The sequence below is a fragment of the Macrosteles quadrilineatus genome, unplaced genomic scaffold (assembly GCF_028750875.1).
Source record: "Macrosteles quadrilineatus isolate MER2022 unplaced genomic scaffold, UCM_ALF_1.0 Scaffold_3__2_contigs__length_128488019, whole genome shotgun sequence".
Classification (NCBI taxonomy): Eukaryota; Metazoa; Arthropoda; class Insecta; order Hemiptera; family Cicadellidae; genus Macrosteles; species Macrosteles quadrilineatus.
In genome coordinates, this window is record NW_026542596.1 from 19,659,339 (window position 1) to 19,680,835 (window position 21,497).

The window sequence follows — 21,497 nt, forward strand, 5'->3', positions numbered from 1 at the left end:
TTAGTTCGAAAATTGTCAAGAAAACTGGTTTTCTGTAAGATAAAACAGGCAACAAGGAAAAATAAAACATCGTCAAATGGTTGGATATACAAATATATTTACATCAAGTATTACAACATAATAGTTTAAGGTAGGCATGTTATTGAGCAATATTAACAAAGTAGTATAGTTTTATTTTTGGGATAACTTATTTAAAATACAGTTTCATATATAAATAGTATACTATGGTTTAAGGTGTGCTTAAATTTGGTTTTAGGTGATTATTTAAAAGTTATGTAGGTACAAATTGATAGGTTTTAGTTGTATATTCTATCACTCATTTTTTCAGTTTAAATACAATTTTAATTTAAGTTTTAGTAGCATAGAAGATTTTTTCCTGAAAAACTAACAACATGATAAAACACGGAAAATGATACTGGTTCCATCATGATCAAAAGGTATTGGAATTTTGAAAGCCATTAGTATTTTTAAAGAATTTGAAATAATTGTAAGTTTTGTAAATTTTCAAAGGCAATTGATTCCATTAGTTTGTAATAATTGAGATGAAACCAGGTATGGATAAAAGTTAAATCAGCTATTGTCTTCATTATTTTGGTTACATTTAATTACTTTAAATTAAAACCAGAATTGAACAGTAATGTTTTTAAATGGCAACAGTTACACTAATCAGTTAGAGAATTTTACCTACACTTTTAGTCTAACATCAGCGATAGGCATTTGTACTACCATTATTTTACTTTTTACCTAAAATTCGATACAGTATTTACAACAGTTTATGAGATTTGTCTTGTAGGCTAGTTGTTATATGATACAAATTATTAATTACATTAGTAACCATAAATAAATAAATCATTTGAAGTTAGCATCGAACCAGTATGTGATTAATGATAGCAATTTCATTTGAGAAACTTTGAAAAATTTCTATCACAATTGTGTCCTTTTCTGATATTTACGATTATATCTTTGGCTTCACCTAACTATAACTATTGTTACGTATATGTTTCTTAAAGCATGAAATACTTCACTCCATTTAGTGCCATCCTTAATCAAGTAAATCTTGTAATGATTCTCACATAAGAAAAATGTGCTCTGATCAGATGTAAAACTTGAATGGGTTTAAGAAAAACTTGTGATGCTTATGGTTTGTAATTTGTCTGGAGTAAAATCAGTCAATATCAACTATACATTATGTGAATTAAACATGCTGTAGGATACACTTAACTACACTTCTAAAAAACTCAAATACATTCCGATTTTACACTTCAATGATGACCTAAACTAAAAACATGTTTTTCAATATAGATGGTACTGCAATGTTAAAAATATTGAATTTTATGTTTTGAATATACATAGAATGACACCAAATGAGATGTGTCTAAGTTCTTACTACTATAACATTTACAAACATATGGCTATTTTGTATCTACATGTTTACAATAGTATGAGCGAGTTTAGATTTGGATTTAGAGGGCCCTTATTCACTTACATTGTTCTATTGTCTCTTTATATTAGAATTTAGCAGTTTTGAGTTGAAATTGTACTTTAGACTGTTATGTAGCTGTATGTTATTTACGTTTTGTGCAAAACTAACTGAACTAAAAAAATTCATTAATTTCTCAGTCAAACATAGTCATTGAGTCATGCTGTAAAAGGCACACTTGTTTCAATGGTGTTTAAAACCAAGTGGTTTACTAAACCTTAGAATTTTAATAGTGTTTAATAGATTTTTCAAATTAAATTTCCTTGTTTTCATTTCTGTTTACAAAAATCCAGTGTAAAATACTTTCTTAAGGTCAGGTACAGATCCGTGTCTGTATAGATCACCGGTATCTAGATAGCTGACATCAGCCTGGTGTAATGCTGCTACTAGGGAGTCCACGGACAAGACGGGGGCGAGCCGTCTAGGTGGGGGCGGAGTGGGGGGAGGGCCAGGGCGGCGAGACAGACGAGAGCGCCGTGGCGGAGGTCGCTGGGGCCGATACATCGGGCGGTGGTTGCTCTCAGTCTCTTCATCACTCTGGAAAAATATTACCAACAATTAACACATTTTTCATTTGAGCGATTTTGAGAGCCATTCAAGCTAACATTCGTATGGAATGGCTTGGTAATGCAATAAGTACTCAACCAGAATACACAATTTTAAACAGATGGTCTATTAAACAAAATATTTATGATAAAAAATTACAATATAGGCTACAGAATTTTATAAGCTTTTTTAAAACAAATTTTTGTCATACTGTAGCAAAAAAGGCCTTATTTAATTCATGCCTTGCGGGTAGCATTATTACTCTCTATGGAGTAAATTCGCTAAAAGAATCATTTTTAGTCTCTAGGGAGTAAAATCAGCTTCGATTATGGCAATCGTATCGATCAATTATTGTAATTATTTATTGATTGATTTATTAGGTAAGGTGTTAACCTATTGTTGACGATCACTCGACATATCGATGGTAATTATACTGTATATGTGTCTAGTAGATGTAGGAAATAGCATCAAACAAATTTTAAATACTTTGTTTATTGCCTAACAATGGTTTACAAGAACTCTTCCCCCGATCACAGATCAACAGTCTATCCGGGGGAATAATTCCATGTAATGTATTGTTCTATTATTGTACTGTTTAATTTTTAGAATAAAAGTATTTTGATTTGATTTAATTTGATTTGATATTACTGTAAAGAAATCGTAATAGACAAAATGAGCAAATTACTGAATCACTTACTTAACAGCTGCTTATTTATTTGCATTAGCAGAATTGAAAACAAGCTGGAAGTGGTTTTGAGAGGTTATCTTTACATACAAATGATTTTGTTTTCTAGCTTAGTTTGTTAATTATACTTATGCAATATGAAGAAAAATAAAGTTCACCACACGGGCAATAAGTGTCTTTTTAACCCTCGCTCATTTTCCTCGGGTCAAAAAAAGTCACTTAAGGCTCTAGTGATGAAATATACCCTATTACACAGGTTACCGACAGACCCCCACTTTAGACAGGGTGAATAAAAAGTCAAGACCCCCCCCTCTAATATTTTTCCAAGTAAATATACAGAGATATCATTTTGGTGGTAGTGCAATCTTAGCAGGCAGTTTCATTTTATGGTTTTTGAAGTTTTTGAGTGTCCCCCAAAAGGGGGGATTTGGGGGGTAACTCAAATATTTTAAATGTAAACCCCCTTTAAGTAACACCTCATTTTGAAGTGTTTACAAAAACTTAGAGAATGGTGAAAACTAGAGGTCGCTATCTCTTCTCTATCCAAAATGGTAGCCCGTCAAATGTTGTGGAAAATCAATGGTAATATTGGTTTGTAATGGTAATATTGGCTACCATTTTGGATAGAGAAGAGATAGCGAACTCTGGTTCTCATCATTCTTTAAGTTTTTGTAAACACTTCAAAATGAGGTGTCACTTGATGGGGGTTTGCATTGAAAAATTTTTAGTTGTCCCCCACATCCCGCAGGGGGACACTCAAATTTTTTAAATGTCCATTTAGTGACACTTCGTTTTGAAGTTTACAAAAGCTTAAAGAATGGTGAAAACCAGAGTTCGCTATCTCTTCTCTATCCAAAATGGTAGCCAATATTACCATTACGAACCAATTTTACCATTGATTTTCCACAACATTTGACGGGCTACCATTTTGGATAGAGAAGAGATAGCGACCTCTAGCTTCCACCATTCTCTAAGTTTTTGTAAACATTTCATAATGAGGTGCACTTGAAAGGGGTTTACATCTAAAATATTTGAGTTGCCCCCCAAATCCCCCTTTTGGGGGGACACTAAAAAATTTCAAAACCATAAAATGAAACTTCCTGCTAATATTGCACGACCACCAAAAGGATATCTCCGTATATTTACTTGGAAAAATATTAGAGGGGGGGGGGGGTCTTGACTTTTTATTCACCCTGTATATGGGCTGACTGGGCTATAAGCTCAGTAAGTCAAATTTATAGGGGAACCAAATTTCCAAAAATATAGAAAATACCATTTCCATTAGTTAAAAAAATACATAAAACACACAAAATTCAATCTGTATAAATTTTTTTTTTATCTGGAAAAGGGCCGCAGACACTCGGGCAGGTAGGTGTAGCCAAAGCTGTTTGAAGCACAGAGCGCTTTTCAACCTAAACTCTGGCCTGGTTACGGAAATATGAACATTAGGTTCTTAAGTGCACCCAGTGTTAATTTGGAACAAATGTGAGATTGTTCATCAAATTTGTTTCCATGCTCCATTTTCCATTTTGCTTTTAGCATTTTTAAGAAACCAGCTATCATTTTTTCCCTCTGACCATTAATACCCAAGGTAGTTATAATTAATTATTTGGCAGTACACACTCATGATACTGCAGGTTTCCCTTGATTTAAGTATATTAAACATTGTATCATGAACAACTAAACAGACTTGGCTCAACTCACCCCTTGTTGTGAGAGTATTCTATCAATACTGGAGCTCCTGGAGATTCTCCGCCTCACACTTGAACTCTTGAACCCCGAGTGTGTCTTGGGCTCCCTGGGAGTCTCTTGCTGGTAGAACTCAAAATCATCGTTAGCTGCTGTCGTAGCTGAGCAAGCGCTGCGGGAGGACAATGTCGCGTAGATCGGCTCCTCACACGTCTCCTCAAACTCTTCGTAAGAATCTTCCGAGTCCTGATTCTCCAGGAAGAGGGTTTCCCTCAATTGCTGAATGTTCTGAGGGAAGGAAGGTAGGTTGGTGTCGCGGAGTTCGGACGTATTGAGGCGTTGAGTGTAACACTGGACTTGCTCCTTCTTGTGGACTGGTACCTGGGAAATTCCAAATGTAATTTTAGCTTAACACATGTATTCCCAGGTGTCAGTAGACTATACTTACAGAGGAGTGTAATAGCTGGTATGGATCATGTTAATCAGAGTAAAGGGAAATTTTGTAGATATAGGTACTATAGTTATTGGATTTATATTACACACCATATAGAGTGCATATTTTTTTAAGAAGAGTGAAGTTTTATGGTGGATGAAATGGTAGATTTTTAATGACTAAGATCAGCTGGTTATCTAGCCAAAATAGCTAGCTCAAGGACAGCTGGGACCAGTTACGAACCATGAAAAAGTGACTGTCAAGATCAAAGTGAGGTAACCTAATTACTAGGCGAGCAATCATCCAATCAAGTGCATGTTGAATTCCCCTTGCATCGTTAAGGGCTACTACAAAGAGACCAATCGTCACATGGGGGTAGGGATTGAATTGAAAAGAAGTGGAAGAAGGAAAAAACACATATTTGGTGTCAGATTTGAATTCATTTGCTTGGTTGTGATTGGAGTTTGTTCAAGCCTGCAGTTTGCATGTCATGGCAGTTGGGCATGCCATGGGCCCAAGGTATGATTGCGCCCTATTCACCTACTTTATGGGGGAATTTTACCTCTTCCTTGCGCCCCCAAAAAACCTAAAACGTCTTTGTGCCGTTGTGCCCCATTTATTAAAGCAAGCCCTGAGCTCGTTGGTGAACTCAATTTTTGGGGAACCATTATACAGTAAAACTTACCTCTTTAAAAGGACTTAGAGGTGACTCAGTTTTCCTGTCACAGTTGATGTCTGCCACGATGATGTTGTTCCTCAGTTGCCCCCCGCCCATGTGTGGGGCTTCAGTGACTGATGGCGGGGGAGGGGTGGGGGGTCTGTATCTCTGGTTGACATGGTACGAGGGTAACGGTCCAGTTGTCCGCACTCCTGATAACATTTATCATAGTTTAAAAATTAGGGTGACTGTTGTGTACAATTTTTGATGATAGGTTATGTTTCATCGACGGGAATTAGTTTTGAGTTATGCATATGACCGGAATTAGTTTTGAGTGATGCATGACTTACACTTCAAGAGGTAATACGTAGACTAACCAACAAAAGTAGACTTCTCATTCCATTGTAAATTTTGAACCTCGTTTTTCGTGTCTAGTTCATGTACGGTGACACTGGGTGCTAGTGTCAATTTTGTTTCTATGTATTATTTATTTTAGGGTTAATTTCTTGAATTGTGCTTTACTGTTTGGTTATATAACTAGGGTACTATAGGGTATTATTGGTATACTAGGGAGTTATTGTTTATGATTAGATTGTATTATTTGGTCAAACGAAGTTTTAAATGACATTTTAGTGTTACTATCAAAAGGCGATGGACATTTTACATAATTTTGCAAATTCAAAGAAATTTGTTTTAAATTGTTTTAATTTGTTTTTAACATTTGACATATTTGCCATTTTTACCCGTTATATGGACCTCAAAATTATTTGTGCAGAGTCTATAGGTGAAACGTATAAAGCAAAGCAAAAAATTAACCAATTCTGTACATGATAGAACTCCACTGACAAATATTAAGCTTAAGCAGTGGCACCCATGGTGGAAAGAAAATACCCCCACCGCAGCAAACCTGCCGTCTAAGCGAATTTCCATTTGGCTGTATTGATTTTTAATTGATCTATTTAAATAACGAGTACCTAGGTTTGCTGCTACAAGGAAACTAATAAAGTGTGCGTTTTAAGTAAAATAATTATTGCTTAGTATAAAATGAATATATTTGCCAAGTTTGATCAAAAGATCCATAAACAAGCAAACTACAACATTTTACAATATTCTCCATAAGAATAACATGGGAATTTTAAACTTACCATTTTTTTTAGTTTTCTCCGTAACCAATAACCGTACAAAAACACTTTGATAAACTGAATTGTTTGTTTTTTTTAAGCTCTTTAAGAAGGTTTAGAGAAAAATTAGGAAATTTTGTGTTTTGAGGGTCAAAAGTGAGAAAAACCAATTTTTACCCCATAAAACCCTGTTCCCATGGTCCGATCATGCTGGATCGCGAACTCATTCTAGTTTATCCCGCATTACACCTTCAAACCAAATTTCATCAAAATCGGATACAAATTACTCAAGTTATCGTGTTCACGGACACATATATATATATATATACATATATATATATATATATATATATATATATATATATATATATATATATATATATATATACATATATAAAAATTTGAACGAATGGTGTTTTTGGCCTCTGGGGACATCAAAATGAAAAAGTAAATCGGTCCCGGGCCTAAGTCTTACCATGAGACCTACGGTAATAGCTACTTCCCTATAGGGAAATTCGCTAAAAACATAGGTGTGCTATTCCCGTCATATTCTGACGTCACTCGGATTTGCAAACAAAAGATCACCTAATTGTAACTGTCAAATTTGTATTTGTTTTGATTTGATTGTTATTGTTTTTATAATAATAAAAACAATAACAGCCAAATCAAAACAAATACATATACTAATTTGACAGTTACAATCAGGTGATCTTTTGTTTGCAATCTGAGTGACGTCAGAATATGACGGAATAGCACACCTATGTTTTTTCTTTTCACCATGAGTGGCACCAGCATCAGAACACAAATCCACAACATGATTGCTTCCTTGGTTCATAATCTGCCACGCCACCAACTGAGCAACTGACTTCCTCAATGTATGTGGAATGTGTGCATTTTGTATAAATGGTAAGCTATTGACTCATATTTTGGTTAAAATACACACCTAGGTGGCTTTCCTCCTATCTCAACTAATTGATAATTGATAATAATTTCCAACTGGACACAATTTTGTCATAATGATGAATAACATACTGATAATCATTTTAGAGTTGGAGTTTCCTACAAAACCAGAATAATTCCCTCTTAAGGAAATCAGAAATTGTCGATCATTGCAACATCTAAAGCACATACAAATATCACACAACAATTTGTAATAATATCTGACTTTAATGAGTTATTCAAAAGATACAAATTTGTAAGTGCTAAACTAACCTTTTGTTCTTCTGTAGTTATGAATAATGGGTATCCGTCCATCTAGGCTGGTGAAGAGAGATCCGTTGGTGATCGGGAAGCGCACTGTTTCCATCGGTCTTTGAGGCTCAAGCAAGCAGTTGTTGAAAGGTCGAAACTTCCCATGCATTCCTACAATTAGATATCTAATTATTACTCTGTTATTATTAAAATTGGTCCAAACCCAGGTCAGTAGACATCCTAACCTTGAACTTGAACGTGATAAAGTCCAAACTAATACAAAAGACAATAAGTTTGCAAATTACAACATCCTGAGAAATGTTCTATATATTAAAAAAAACATACCACGCTTAATAGGTACTAAATTATTTAAATGTCCAAAATACCACTGACAAAAGTTAAATTATGTTTTTTTTACTATAATAGGACTACAATATTTTAAATCAAACCAAACTGAAAGAGCATCTTGAGCCACCTTGTTTTACTAACATCCTAACTTTAGCATTATTAGACCCCATAAACTATAATAGAACTGGAGGTTACGTTAGCTTAGATTTATAAGACACAAAACACACCAGGATGTGTAATATAAGGTGAAGATGACTGAAGGATGAATGCTTAACAGACACTATATCAGAGATCAGGTGGTATTTTAGCCATGGTCCAAAATGTTCAAGGACCTATTTTTGAACTATCAAGAGGCTTTTGACTTTTCTCAGGACCAAAGTAGCCCCGGGACCAAACCATCGACCGTTTGATTACCAGGTGAGCTCTATACATTCGCTCAGCCCAGCTCTAGTGTGGAAAGCGGAAAGCTATACTTAGAGAAAACATAACTTTGTTGTGTCAACTTCACCTCAGTTGTATTACAACAGCTGTTGGGTTATTGTTGAAATGTTTTGTTTTGTTCAGTTATGATGTACAGTTTATTTTTCGTTTGTTAATAAAACGTTTGCAATATATTCTTTCTTAGTGGTGCATTATTCTATAAAATTACTATAACCTCAATGCCTAGCTAGAGGCTTGCTCAAATAATTTAAATATGTATATGGCATCTGTAGAGTTAGTCCAGGTAGTTTTGGCTACTTCTGTATTAAAGTCAACACTTTTTTCATACTGCTCCAACAATACCTTGTGGTGGTTTTGTCATGTCGGAAGGTCTGCGACGAGAGTATATGGCAGCAACACGACGTACAAACGCCTTGTCAGTCATGGCCAGGACTATAGGCAGCAGTACACCCTCTAGTAGTCCGGCCCACAGCGGGATGGAAGTGACTGGCCACTGGGCGGGGATCAGGTGTGGCGCGAAACTCTCAGCAATCGTCAAACCCTGGAACATTACAACAATATGTTGTTATACTGTTGAGCATAGTTTTAATATTAATAACTTCCTTACCAAAGGTGTGTTAGAGATTTCTTCTGTCTTTCTATGGGGGAGAAAGCAGACCACTGTTAAAGATGGTTATTAACTTAACGTAGTGAAACGCGGGAAAAGCCATTGATTGGGATTTCAACCTGGACATCGAGAAAGAAAAGGGAAGGAAGGAAGCTTTTATTTGTAGTCATGTAAAACAAAAAATACAACTGTTGTTATGGATGAATGTAGGCTGTTCTCTAGGTAGGTATGTAGAAGAAAAAGGGCAATTAGCTTAGCTCACTTGATTGAGAGCTTTGGAAATGTCCTCAACATGGTTCGTCCACGTAAACTGAACAACATTGGGTTATCATAGCAAATAAAATGGAAAAATGGAAAGCCCCAATGAAAACAAACCCTTTACCTACCCCAAGATGGATTTTCTTATTTTTTTGTGGTTAGTCAGCCTATAGTACTGTATAGTGGTAGGATTCTGTAAAGGAGACTCCCAAATACAAAAAAATAAGTAGCCAATGTGTTCCAATAAAAAACACTTCTTTAACATAGAATAATCAACTAAACTCGATGTGTCACTGTGACCAATGTAGAATCTTGCCAAATTGAATATAAATATTTCTTTGTTTTGTAGTTTTAATAAAACTAGAGGTCGTCCAGTGGTCGAAAACTCGACCAAAAATATGCAATGTGCAGACTTCTCTATTTTCAACCCACGTTGTAAATAAAACATGTGATAGGGATTTCTTTTGAAAGTGTCTTGAAAAAAGCATTTCGTATCAAGGGCTGTAAAACAAATTTACCTATTGTGGAAACATGATGTGAATGCCGTCGTATCACGTTGTGTGGCTTCGGACCAAAAGTGTTTCCCATAGCAAAATCTGCATTCTAAGTTCATAAGTCCAATGGCTGAGCCACAAAACTCCCGAGGCACTTCTCTACACAAATTTAAAACTACTGTATCTATCAAATTCGGTATAATAACTAAATCTTATTGATTGACTCTCATATTATAGAGACGAATACGGTTTCTTCTTTCTACCCGGCCAGAATCGCCGAAGAGGCATTTCAGAATTCACTTGAAAGTCACTCAAGTTTATAATAAACAAATACAGTAAAATCACCGAAATTTCACTAAACAAAAAGTAAGTATATAATAATCGGACATAACACACAACACACAATCAGTGCAAAATCAGACTCACCACCACTGAGAACTAAATTTGTTTATGTTATTATTTTGATTTTATATTTTAGATGATGATTGCTTTACAGCTGGTGAAAATACCACAAAACTAAATACTATTAATGTACACACACAAACGTGGTTTGCAGTGCATTGATCATACAGTACACATTTTATAAGTATACATGTGATTGGAATTTCTTTAATTTGTTTTGATTTTCTGTTTATATTGCGTTGTTATTTCGTTACCAGCATGGCAACCCATAAGACCAATGTTAATTTTTTGATTTTTCAAATTAATTTGATGTGCTTATTTTTGAGATTATTTTAATTTATAAAGGGATTCTGCACATCTACAGGAAAATATTTTTCTAACAGTATGCGTAGATTTTCTCTGTAATAAACGTGAGCTGAGAAAAAAGGTTTTAAAGAAACATGCTTGCCTATTAATGTATAGATTTACTTAAATAATTTTTACTTTACAGTTTAGCTCAAACTAAACAAACGAAATATGCTGTTGGTAGAGGGACACTCATCACCTACTTTTGCGATTCATTATAAAACCTACACGTGCATATTAAAGGCCAACCTTAAGCTATTAAAATTCCCTAATATTCAAATCAGATATAACGGCACTTTCCAGTCCACCTGGAGTTCTAAAATTAGAGTTAACAGAGTGAAGGTCGATGTTCGAAGGCGGCTGGAGGCAGATGAAATGCAAAAGCCTATCATCAATTTGCTCTTAACGGTAGCATTTGGAAACTAGCCTCTATAATTTTCTATGCATCAACTTATCTAGACAACTATTGGATGGCTCAATCTTAAATCTTAAGTATGGGATCTAAGAAAACTATTCATAACAGGATAGGATTTTCACATCGATAAACTTCTTCCGGTTGTAACACCTTTTTAACACTACAAGCTGTAATGTATAAGTAGTTGTGACCATCCTGTAAAATTCAACATTGACCTTTTATTTCACTATAATCGTAAATTTTACTCTAAATAAAAAGCGCGATAAAACCAACGATATTTCTGAGATTCATGGTGTTCATCGTGCGTTGCCCGCTGTCGACAAATGTTTCTTATTTATGGAAGGGTTGCTTTGATGTTTGGTTATAATTATAATCCATAATCCTATAAAGGACAGGCATGTATCCTTAGATCCTTCATTTGGTTAAACTAGTTTCAAACTAAGACCAATACCAAGAAACAAAATTATTGTAAACAACAACGCATCCCTCCATAAATTAGACTGAGCTAGTTGTTACATAGTCATGGTAAATGAGGGATTAAGTTTGTTATAATACACAGTGTCCCAAAAAAAAAACTGAACAATTTTAAATTGTTATATAATACGTCCAGGCATACCTAGTCTACTTTGAAGGTGATCATATGATAACTGAGCTCATGAAGTTTTGTTCAATATCAATTGTAACTATCAGCTGATTCATTGTTGTCGCTTGAATCTTTAAATTTAAAAACATTGTCCTGTCATTAAGCAGGCACCATGAACGCACGAGAGAAAGCGCAATGCGTTGAGTGGTACATTCTAAGTAAGTCAGATACTGCAGTGAAAAGAACATTTAGAAGACGCTATGGTCGACGTCCTCCATAACGGAACAGCATTCGAGCCTGGTATGACAAATTTATGTTAACTGGAAGCTTACAACATTTAAAAGGTAAGGGTAGGCCGAAAATCCAAAATTAATTGATTAAAAACGTGCAACAATTATTTCTTCACGACCCTCAAAAGTCTGTTCGCTGTGCAGCATGTGAGTTAAATTTGTCAAAATTATAAGTTTATAAGACAGAAGTTTCCGATGTCCGAGAATTGAGACAAAGAATAAATGCAGCCTTTACTAACATTACTGACGAAATGCGCCATAGAGTGTGAGCTGAATTGGACAGCTGTATTGACTATCTTTTTGCCAACAAAGGCAACCATGTTGAAAATCATTAACACATATGATATCAAACAAAACTTGAGAATATTTGTGTCAGTTAAAATGTAATTAATTTATCGTGTGATTGTTAATAAACTTTTTATAAGTAAATAAAATTGTTCAGTTTTTTTTTGGGACACGGTGTACAATGTTTGGGGAGCACTTATGGAATCTACATCAAAAATATGCAAAAGGGACTGGATCTTGAACTGTATGTTCAGAAATAGATCGAAACTACAAATGCTAAAGAGATTATCGCTTGACAGAGCTTTTGACTAAGAGTAAATTTATGAACTTAATTCATTAGTAGTTCTGGTAATGGCGAATCATGGACTATTTTCCCTTCACTATATAAAATGAAGAATCACGTTGTAGGCCTGCGGTAGAGAATCGCTCACGTCTAGGTTGTACAGCGATAACACGGTTTGGTTCTGACCGCTAACTTTCTACCGTTCTATTAACTATCAGTATCAGTTGACCAACTCCTTTGACACATTTCCCGTGTTTTGCAACTTTCAGTTTTACGTGTAGGAATGTCAAGAGGTCGACGCGAAAAATTGTTTTCCTTTATTGCATACCTTAGTCACAATGTTAAGTATGAAAATAATCATATTTCGTTTATTACGGTATGTCAGAATAAAGTGTTGGGAACGTTCATACCTAAAATTTTTTCCGTAAATCTACACACTTTAAGCTTTATTCTGATCTGCCATATGCCTATATTTTTATTTGGTTGATGGCCTTAAACGATGACCACAAATTTGACTGTATCACTTAAATACAATAGATGAATGTATGTAAATAAATAAAATATTTATTTAGTGTTTACCGCGCTATATTTTTTATTACAAAATCACAAACTCTTTTAAATGGTTATTTTTTGTTCATATGCCACATGCATATATTGTAAATAATAATATAAATCATTCTTGAATACGAGACGCTAACCACTAGTCTAGCACATCCAATTTATTATATTAATCATTAAAGAACTCTAAAAATTGTTAAAGAATCTATTTTTAATCAGTTTTCTTAAAAAGCCTTAAGATAATTGGCTTTTTTGCAAAAAGCCTTTTGCAACACAGTTGCATGAGTAAAACATCCGTGAACAGACTGCGACGAACTTAATTTGGACGGAGTAAAAGGGCTTTGACTTTTTAAGAAAACAGATTTAAAATATTTAATTACAGAATAAAGCACATTTTGTTGAACTTATATTCAAGCAATTTTATGTTTATATGTTAAAAATACGAAAACTGTGGACGAGGACTGGGTAATACAGTGCTGAAACATCTCCTACACGTTTCTGACCGCGTCAGAGTCAGAGATGTTCTCGCAGTTCCGATCAACTTTCACCATTAGATCGCTGTGTTTTTAATCTCTTGTCAGTAGAAACTATTCTAGCAAGTAGCATCTTAGTCAGAACCTAGCGACGAACGGTTCTGCATGGAATCACGCAAGAGTTGAAGATGATATAGTTTGTGGCCAATCAACAACCTTGAAAGTGACACAATACTTGTGAATGTTGCAATCTAATATATAAAATTCTCGTGTCACAGTGTTTGTCTGCAAACTCCTCCGGAACGACTTCACCGATCGTTTGAAATTTGGTGTGTAAATTCTGTAGGTATGCGAATCGGACGTAAACTATTTCCCGTTTCGAAATTCTTAAAAGGGCTCCGCCCCAGTGGCTCTGGAGTTTCCCATGCTAACCTTATGAGAAATGGAATTAATGAATCTTAACAGCTGTTTCAATTAAACAAGTTGGTTCTGTTCTATGATGTTCAATAGCATTAAAGTTACAAGGATTACCAACAGGGTGCAGCACTATTATTTCTTTTACATTTATGACAACAGCTAATTTGCAACCAAAAGGTGAGTGAGCGTAGCGAACGAACTTCAACCTGGAGGCGAGTTAGCGTAGCGAACGAGCTAACCTGAAGGCAAGTGAGCGCAGCGAACGAGCTCCAACCTAAAGGTGAGTGAGCGTAGCGAACGAGCTCCAACTCAAAGGTGAGTGAGCGTAGCGAACGAACTTCGACCAGGACGTGATTGAGCGATGCGAACGAGATCATCTTGAAAGTTAAACGTAACGGTACTTTCTTTCCATCGGTCTGTCTTAGGGGAAACCTATAACTTAGGCGATACGAAGTTCACCGGGTCAGCTAGTTTGTTTATAAAATACTCAATGATATTGCCCGCCTGAAGTTAACTTTGCGCATTTGGATAGACAACAAAGCAGGTAGGTACAAAAATAGTGGCAACACATTTGATGTGAAGCTAAGTAACGTAATTTTAAACGCATTCTTGAGCTCTGAAAGGTTCGAAATCATTTTTTTAAATCAGGTTGTAAATAATTGTAATGGGTAGGTGTGAAGTGACTCAAGGTTAAGTATTTTATCATACAATTTCCATTGATTTAAGAGCTATCATTCACAACAAACATCATTCAATGATTTTAAAATACGCTAAAATATACTCTTGACTCTTAGACCAAATGTGTATAAATATTTTCAAGATATGATACTCATTTTTGTAAAACAAAGTCTGAGTTTTAAACTTTAAACTTAATCTTTGAAGATAGTTTTAAGGAAAGTTTGATTGATGTTTTAAGATTTTCAGTTTGGTTGTATTTTATAAATCTTTTAGAAATATGTAAATGAGGCGATGTTGAATGAAAGTACTATTGTCATTTTAATCATGATTATATAATTTAGTTTTGAAATTAAATATAAAACCAAAGAAGATTTCCAGTTGTTTGCAAACTACCAATCATATTTTTATCGTAGTTATGGAGTCGACTATTGTCACGAGATAAACCCCTTATCACGTTGTCACGACAGACCAACCGTGTTGTCACACTCGATTTCGACACATGCTGTACTGTCACACTCTACTGTCAAATCGCGCGTACTTTGTGGTTGTCACGATAAGTTGAGGAATGATTAAGTCAGTGCTAAGTTCTTATCATTTGTGATTATGCCATATTCGTAGCTCTCGTCTCATACCCATACTTAGTGGAAGTATAAAAGTAAATACGTCTGAACTTTCATTTTAGAGAAAATCTGAAAAATAGAGATTCCTTTCGCAAGAGGACATATGTATTTATTTTTCAGATAAGTGAATGTTAAATCGGGCTATCAGTGTTATTCGCTTAGCATTTAGCCTATTGGCGATTGGAGAGATTCGAACCCTCACCTCGAGGACAGAAGTACCGCATTTCAACTGAAATAGGAAGGGCTAGTACTTCCACTTATTCTTGGAAACAAAACCCGTCGTTGAACCGTCGTTGAAAGTGCGACATTTATTAATGACATAATATCACTACGAGCTTGGAATATTTGTATTCATTGTAAGCACAATAATAATTGATGTTATTGACTACAAACAACACTACTCTGGTTTATAGTCAATGTTTTGCTGGCATGATTAGTTATGGGTTTTGGATCGCCAGGTTGTGTTGTTTGAACAATAAATGGCCATACGTTCAACTTTCCACAGCAACGACTTCTGTAGATAGTAAATTTCAAAAGACTAATCTGATATTTAAAAAGTCACTGGTTTTACATTACTTCCTAACGAAATTGCCACTGGTGTAGACACGAAAAAACAAAAGAAAACAACGTCTTAGCTCAATTTTGAAATGTTTGAACAGTTTCCAAGCAATAACTTTTCCAGAAACCATCACTTTCGAATATAGATATTTTTATTGACTCATCTTGCACCAGTGGTTCGACAATCTAGTCACCCTTGGCTGTAAGGGGAAAATATATTGAGCATAATATTGAAATTCTGATTCAATTCGTATAAGTTATACTTTACAAATGTTAAACTGCAAGGGTACCAGCATGGTATATAATATGATGAATAAAATCTATGAATGCTTTTCAAGGTCTTTGCTTTTTATGTAATTCCGGATTTCTGTTGTAAAATCTTCCACCCTACAATTATACTGTGTAATCAATATTGTTGGAGTAGTAAAAGTGCTCTTGCAGAAAATCATGTAAAATACGTAAAAATAGATAGGTAGGTATAGCCCACATGAAAAATCCAGACAAATTGAATTAAAATTATAAATTTCTCATCTGAAATTAATTTCATAGAAATAAAAATTAAGGAAATTGTAAATCTATACAGAAATTACGTCCGGAGTTACTACAAATACCTTGATGCTTCCTGCGATGCACAGTAGTTGTCACATTGCTTCAAGCGCCGTCTAGTGCTGTTCTACAACAATATAAACTGTGGATATGCTAACTGCATGTAGGCCTAGATTAACAATAATTATAACGAAACAAACTATTAAATGTGTACCTTCGTTATTGTATTTTTAATAAATCTATTTTTGGTTTTACACTCTGCTAAACATAAATGGAGGCAGTTTAAACAGCCTATCTTTGAGGAAAACTACCAATTTTTATAACTGAACAAAATACAACAAAGGGGTATCGCACGAAAAAATATTGGGGGGGGGGGCACTTTAAATTCCCTAACTATTGTATAACTTCATTTTATTCTTCCACATTTAATGTTATTATTCATGTTAACCTAGATGATTGAAAACTTGAATTGGCTATTGGATCAAGAATAGTATCAAAGAATGTTTATCAATAGTCAAAGCTTGAAAGGTAGTTGAATATTAGTTTATCTTAAACTAGCTGTTGTACCCGTGCTTTGCAACGGGAAGAGGACACAAAATAGAAACATTTTTATCTTTACATCTGTTGCATATAATATCCACCAACGCTTTTAGAAACAAAATTAAACATTTATGGCCTCAATAGAAACGTTTAAGTTATGACTTTTAAATCTGGTAAGTAGTGGATACCACCATTTTGGGTTTGATCAATTTTAAATCTTGTGTAGGCTGATATGAGAAAAACTTACCAAATCTTCGAATAAAACTTTCACATACATGATTTACCTTCATCTCCCTTAATCTTTTTTCTTTATTTTTGACATTTTAAATTTCAATTTTGAAGTTGCAAAAATACTAATTTTTAAATTTAAATTAACCTTTTTTAAATTTCACTCTTCTTTATATTGAATCACAAATCCTTCCATATTCAGTTTCTTCACTCACAATAAATCATTAGCAAAACTAAGTCAGCTGTTATAATCTTAAGAAATATTGTTGTGCCTTATCAACAGTCTTTTGAAATATTAAAAAGACTATATCTGTACTATAAAAAATGTTAAACAAATAATTTAGCATTAACGACAGCAGACAAAACTAATATGATTATCAAAGCATCAAGGACCAAGGACAAAAAAATGTAATAGCAAATTTTAAAAAGATATAAGAAATCCCCAAACGTGCTTCATTGCATCTCTGATTCTACTCTACAAAAATATCAACAAACAACTTAATATCATACCAGTTCTTTTTATCAGTTCCATCGTCTATTTCCTTTACATTTTCACACTTGCCATTAAGTAAACTTTGTAACAGATATTTCATTGATTTTAGAAACAAAAGAACACTGTGTATTGCTTAGTTTTATTATATTTTCCTTGGTTTAATTTAATCAGTGATGTGACAAAACACAAATAATAAATTTATCAAATAAAGTAAATGTGAACTGAAAGCTATGTTAAGATAAAATAAGAGTATTTAAATCAACGATATACAATTTAGTTATTGATTATATTCTTTAGTTTAATTTAAGCATAGGTTTAGCGAAACACAATAACTAAATTTACCTAAATATACATATAAAAAAAAAAACAATGTGATGCGAAAGTTATGTTAAGTTAATCTAACACATGTTAAGCAGTTCAAATTTATTTAAAGTAGACTCCAAATTCATATAAAACATCTATACATTGTAATTTTCTTATTGTTTCCATGAAAATATCAATAACATTATTTTCATAACACTTAAGACACCTTAAAAATAAAAAGTAGAGCCTGAGTTGATGCAGCAATGCTTTTAGAATATTTGTTTATTCCTACAATCATTGACATAGTTTTAGAATAAATAATCCATGATAAAAGGTTAGATTAAAATAAACCTACCTCATAGTTATGGAAAATTTTATATTTAATTTTTTTGTATCAGCTGCCTGAAATTGTGAAATTTGCAGTTTATCAGTTCTTCTTGTTTACATTTAAATGTCAAAGCAATAATGTAAACAAACATTGTTAGTGTTCTCATCGCAGCCATGGAGACCAATCAATATTTACTTTTAAAATCCTCACCTCAGAACTTTTAAAGCCAAAGGGGCAAAGCCGAAGTGGAATTAGTCAGTATCGAAGTGTGAATAGTCCTATAATGGTCCTTGGTATGGTAACTATATTTTTGTAAAATTTAAGCCCAGTTGGTTCAGTAGTTTTTGCACCTATAAGTAATACACATACAGACAGACACCATTAGATTTTTATATAATAGTATAGACTAAACGCCAGGAATTTGTAATAGCAAAATCTGTAATTCAATAACCACCATAGTAAATTTAAAAACTTTCAAAATCGTATTCATAATTTCTTAATAATTAAGGGGACCTTATATTATGTTTAAAAATATCACAAACCAATTGGATGTGTTGCTAGCTACGAAATAATAACATAGTGGTTAATGTCTCAGACTTCGGTGCGGGAGGGACGGGTTCAATTCCCGGCACAATCACAATCACAATAGTATATTTCGTTAAATTCCACAAGTCTCAATAATGCAAAAACTTCAAATTATACAAGTTTATTAAACAAATCTTGAACCTTAAAATAAAATGGGAAACCTGTACACCTAGGTCAATTTAATTTATTATGCTAGCTTAAAAATCGCTCATTTCATCACGTTATTTTCACATTTTCCCGGGAGGGGTGGACCCCTCTACTTTGCAGGGGGCCCGGTGACCCCCCCCAAATTAGGTCTAGGACCGGCCTTGAAGGTAATTTTAATCGAAATTTAATCTTACTGGTAGGAAATTTAATACCAAGAAGTAAATACTACCTGATGTGACTTCATTACACAAAATGTATTTTACAAACAACGATGACCGTGGATTGGTATTTATTTAATCGATTCTGTTTTTATGTATTTTTGTAAATTAATAGTTTCTTTGCTTTGTTACGCTTAGAAATTTTCTTGATTGAAACACTAAAGTAGACAAAATGTGTAAAAGTGAGTCGGAATCAGTGTCGAAATGTTGTAGGCCGAACAGGTCACGACTTTGGGGCAAACATTGTCGAATTTCGAAATCCAACTGCGCCTGCTCCACCCCCCTCCACCAGCAACAGCAACACACATGGTAGATCTTATCTGTGGAGACTTAAGTGGTCTAAAATGAGAAACAGCTGTGCTAGGAGGCACTGCTTTAGAACATGTATGTTAGTATCACCTAGGCCTACAGTATCTAATAGTCAATGGTATCACCTAGAAGAAACCTCAATCTCAAATCCATTTTAAGAAAAAAAAAAAAAAACACAAATCACAATTTGTCACTTAATTTGTTAATATTAAATAGTGTTTTATAACAGCAGGTCAGCGTAAAAAACACTTTGTGGGGGGAGGGGTTGGTCCGTTTTAATACGCAAAAATAAAAATACAATTTTGGGTGTACTTTTTACCAGTGTTTTAGTCACAACACCCAACAATACTAAAATGTTGATCAGGCATAAGAATACGTACTGTAAATATGTTTTACCTACGACCGTTTTTTAAAGTAGCCATTTCAGTCCAGTTTTTAGAATTGAAAAGTTTCACTTTACAGTTGTTTACTTTCATATCAGCATAGTTTCATTTCATATCAGCATAGTTTTTCTCATATCAACACAGGTAACGGACCAATGAGGTTCAAGTATTGAGAGAAAAGAATTAAAATTGCAATGCTTCGAACGTCAACTAATCAGCTGATCAGCTGATCAGCTGATCAGTTGACCAATTTAATTATTGATCCGACTTGTTCATGTTGATACTCGCGTATTCTTAATTAAGTTGGTGGAAGTCCAAAAATCTATATATTAATTTGAAACTGTTTTTCTTTGTCACAGCTATTTTGAGAGAACGGCTGGGCGTAGAAACTCGGTAGAGGTGTCTAAAGAAAGGTCTTGGTCTGTAGATGAGCCATCTAAAGAGAAACATGGTGAATTCCCTTGGGGCTCTGCCCCCGTGACCTTTAAATTCCCATCCCATGTTATTCTTATGGAGGAAAACGGGGGTTTTGTCACAGCTAATTTGAGAGAACGGCTGGGCGTAGAAACTTGGTAGGGGTCTCTAAAGAAAGGTCTTGGTCTGTAGATGAGCCATCAAAAGAGGAAAGAGGTAAATTCCCTTGGGGCTCTGCCCCAGAAGCCTTTAAAGTTGCCTCTTCAGATTTGTTTACATTACGGCCATATGCATAATTCTACACTACTTTTAATGCAACAGCTGTTACAGTATTTGCAATGGATTTTTCTGATTTTAAAATTGATTTTCTTCTGCATCGTGTCATGTTTTGCAATATAATTTTCTATTACCAAATCAGTGGAAAATCCAAATATCACAGTAACTTTTAAAATTATTTCTTATGGAGTTAACTTATATCTATTGTATGGGTTGGTTTCTGCCTTTTTTACCACTTCTTGGAGATTGTACGTAGGTGATATTCTTTGGCATATTGCATCTGTAGACGAAACTTGGGTTGGTGTAATTATTACAATGGAAAAGAGCGAGAAATCCTGGACAATTTGAGATAGGCTAAAAATAAAACTGCATTAACACTGTGCTACATTCCTTGAGCAATCATTGAAATAACCGATTTGCAAACAAAGGAAACATAGAAAAAGTCATAGAACACAACCAAGTAGAAGAAATAGAAAAAAGTTTTTTTATTACACTAAAAACACTAAAAAAACAAGATCAGCTTTTTGAAAAAAAGATAAGATATTTACAAAAGATTTTGATTATATCTAACTGTTATGTAGGTCGTGAGTATTTCTATAATCTTTGAGTCGCCTGTAATGATTCGCAATTGCTCGAATTCGAGCAACAGGTACACTAGTAAATTAATTATTTGCCGAATTGTACCTGATACAATATTATACAGGGTGTTGAAAATGTCTGGAACCAACATTATATCTGGTGAGTGGTTAAAGAAAAACAAATGATATTTTGTGTACGGATATACTATGGTTTTACCTATCTTTTGGTGCCTTATGCAAATTTTTACCACTTATAGGGAACGTCCTGTGGAGGATGCAGTAATAAGTTTA

At 34.2% G+C, this 21,497-nt stretch overlaps 1 protein-coding gene across 1 annotated transcript in view; it reads right to left on the reverse strand.

Moving 5' to 3' along the window:
• Positions 1-501: 501 nt before the first annotated feature.
• LOC128990569 (uncharacterized) overlaps positions 502-21,497 on the reverse strand; it is an 89,955-nt gene continuing 68,959 nt past the window's right edge. The window contains exons 3-7 of the mRNA XM_054413000.1: positions 8,935-9,133; positions 7,825-7,974; positions 5,519-5,703; positions 4,416-4,781; positions 502-2,017 (exon numbers count right to left, since the gene is read on the reverse strand). Of these exons, the coding sequence (XP_054268975.1) occupies positions 1,760-2,017; positions 4,416-4,781; positions 5,519-5,703; positions 7,825-7,974; positions 8,935-9,133 (1,158 nt within the window). The 3' untranslated portion in view covers positions 502-1,759. The remainder of the gene's footprint in view (positions 2,018-4,415; positions 4,782-5,518; positions 5,704-7,824; positions 7,975-8,934; positions 9,134-21,497) is intronic.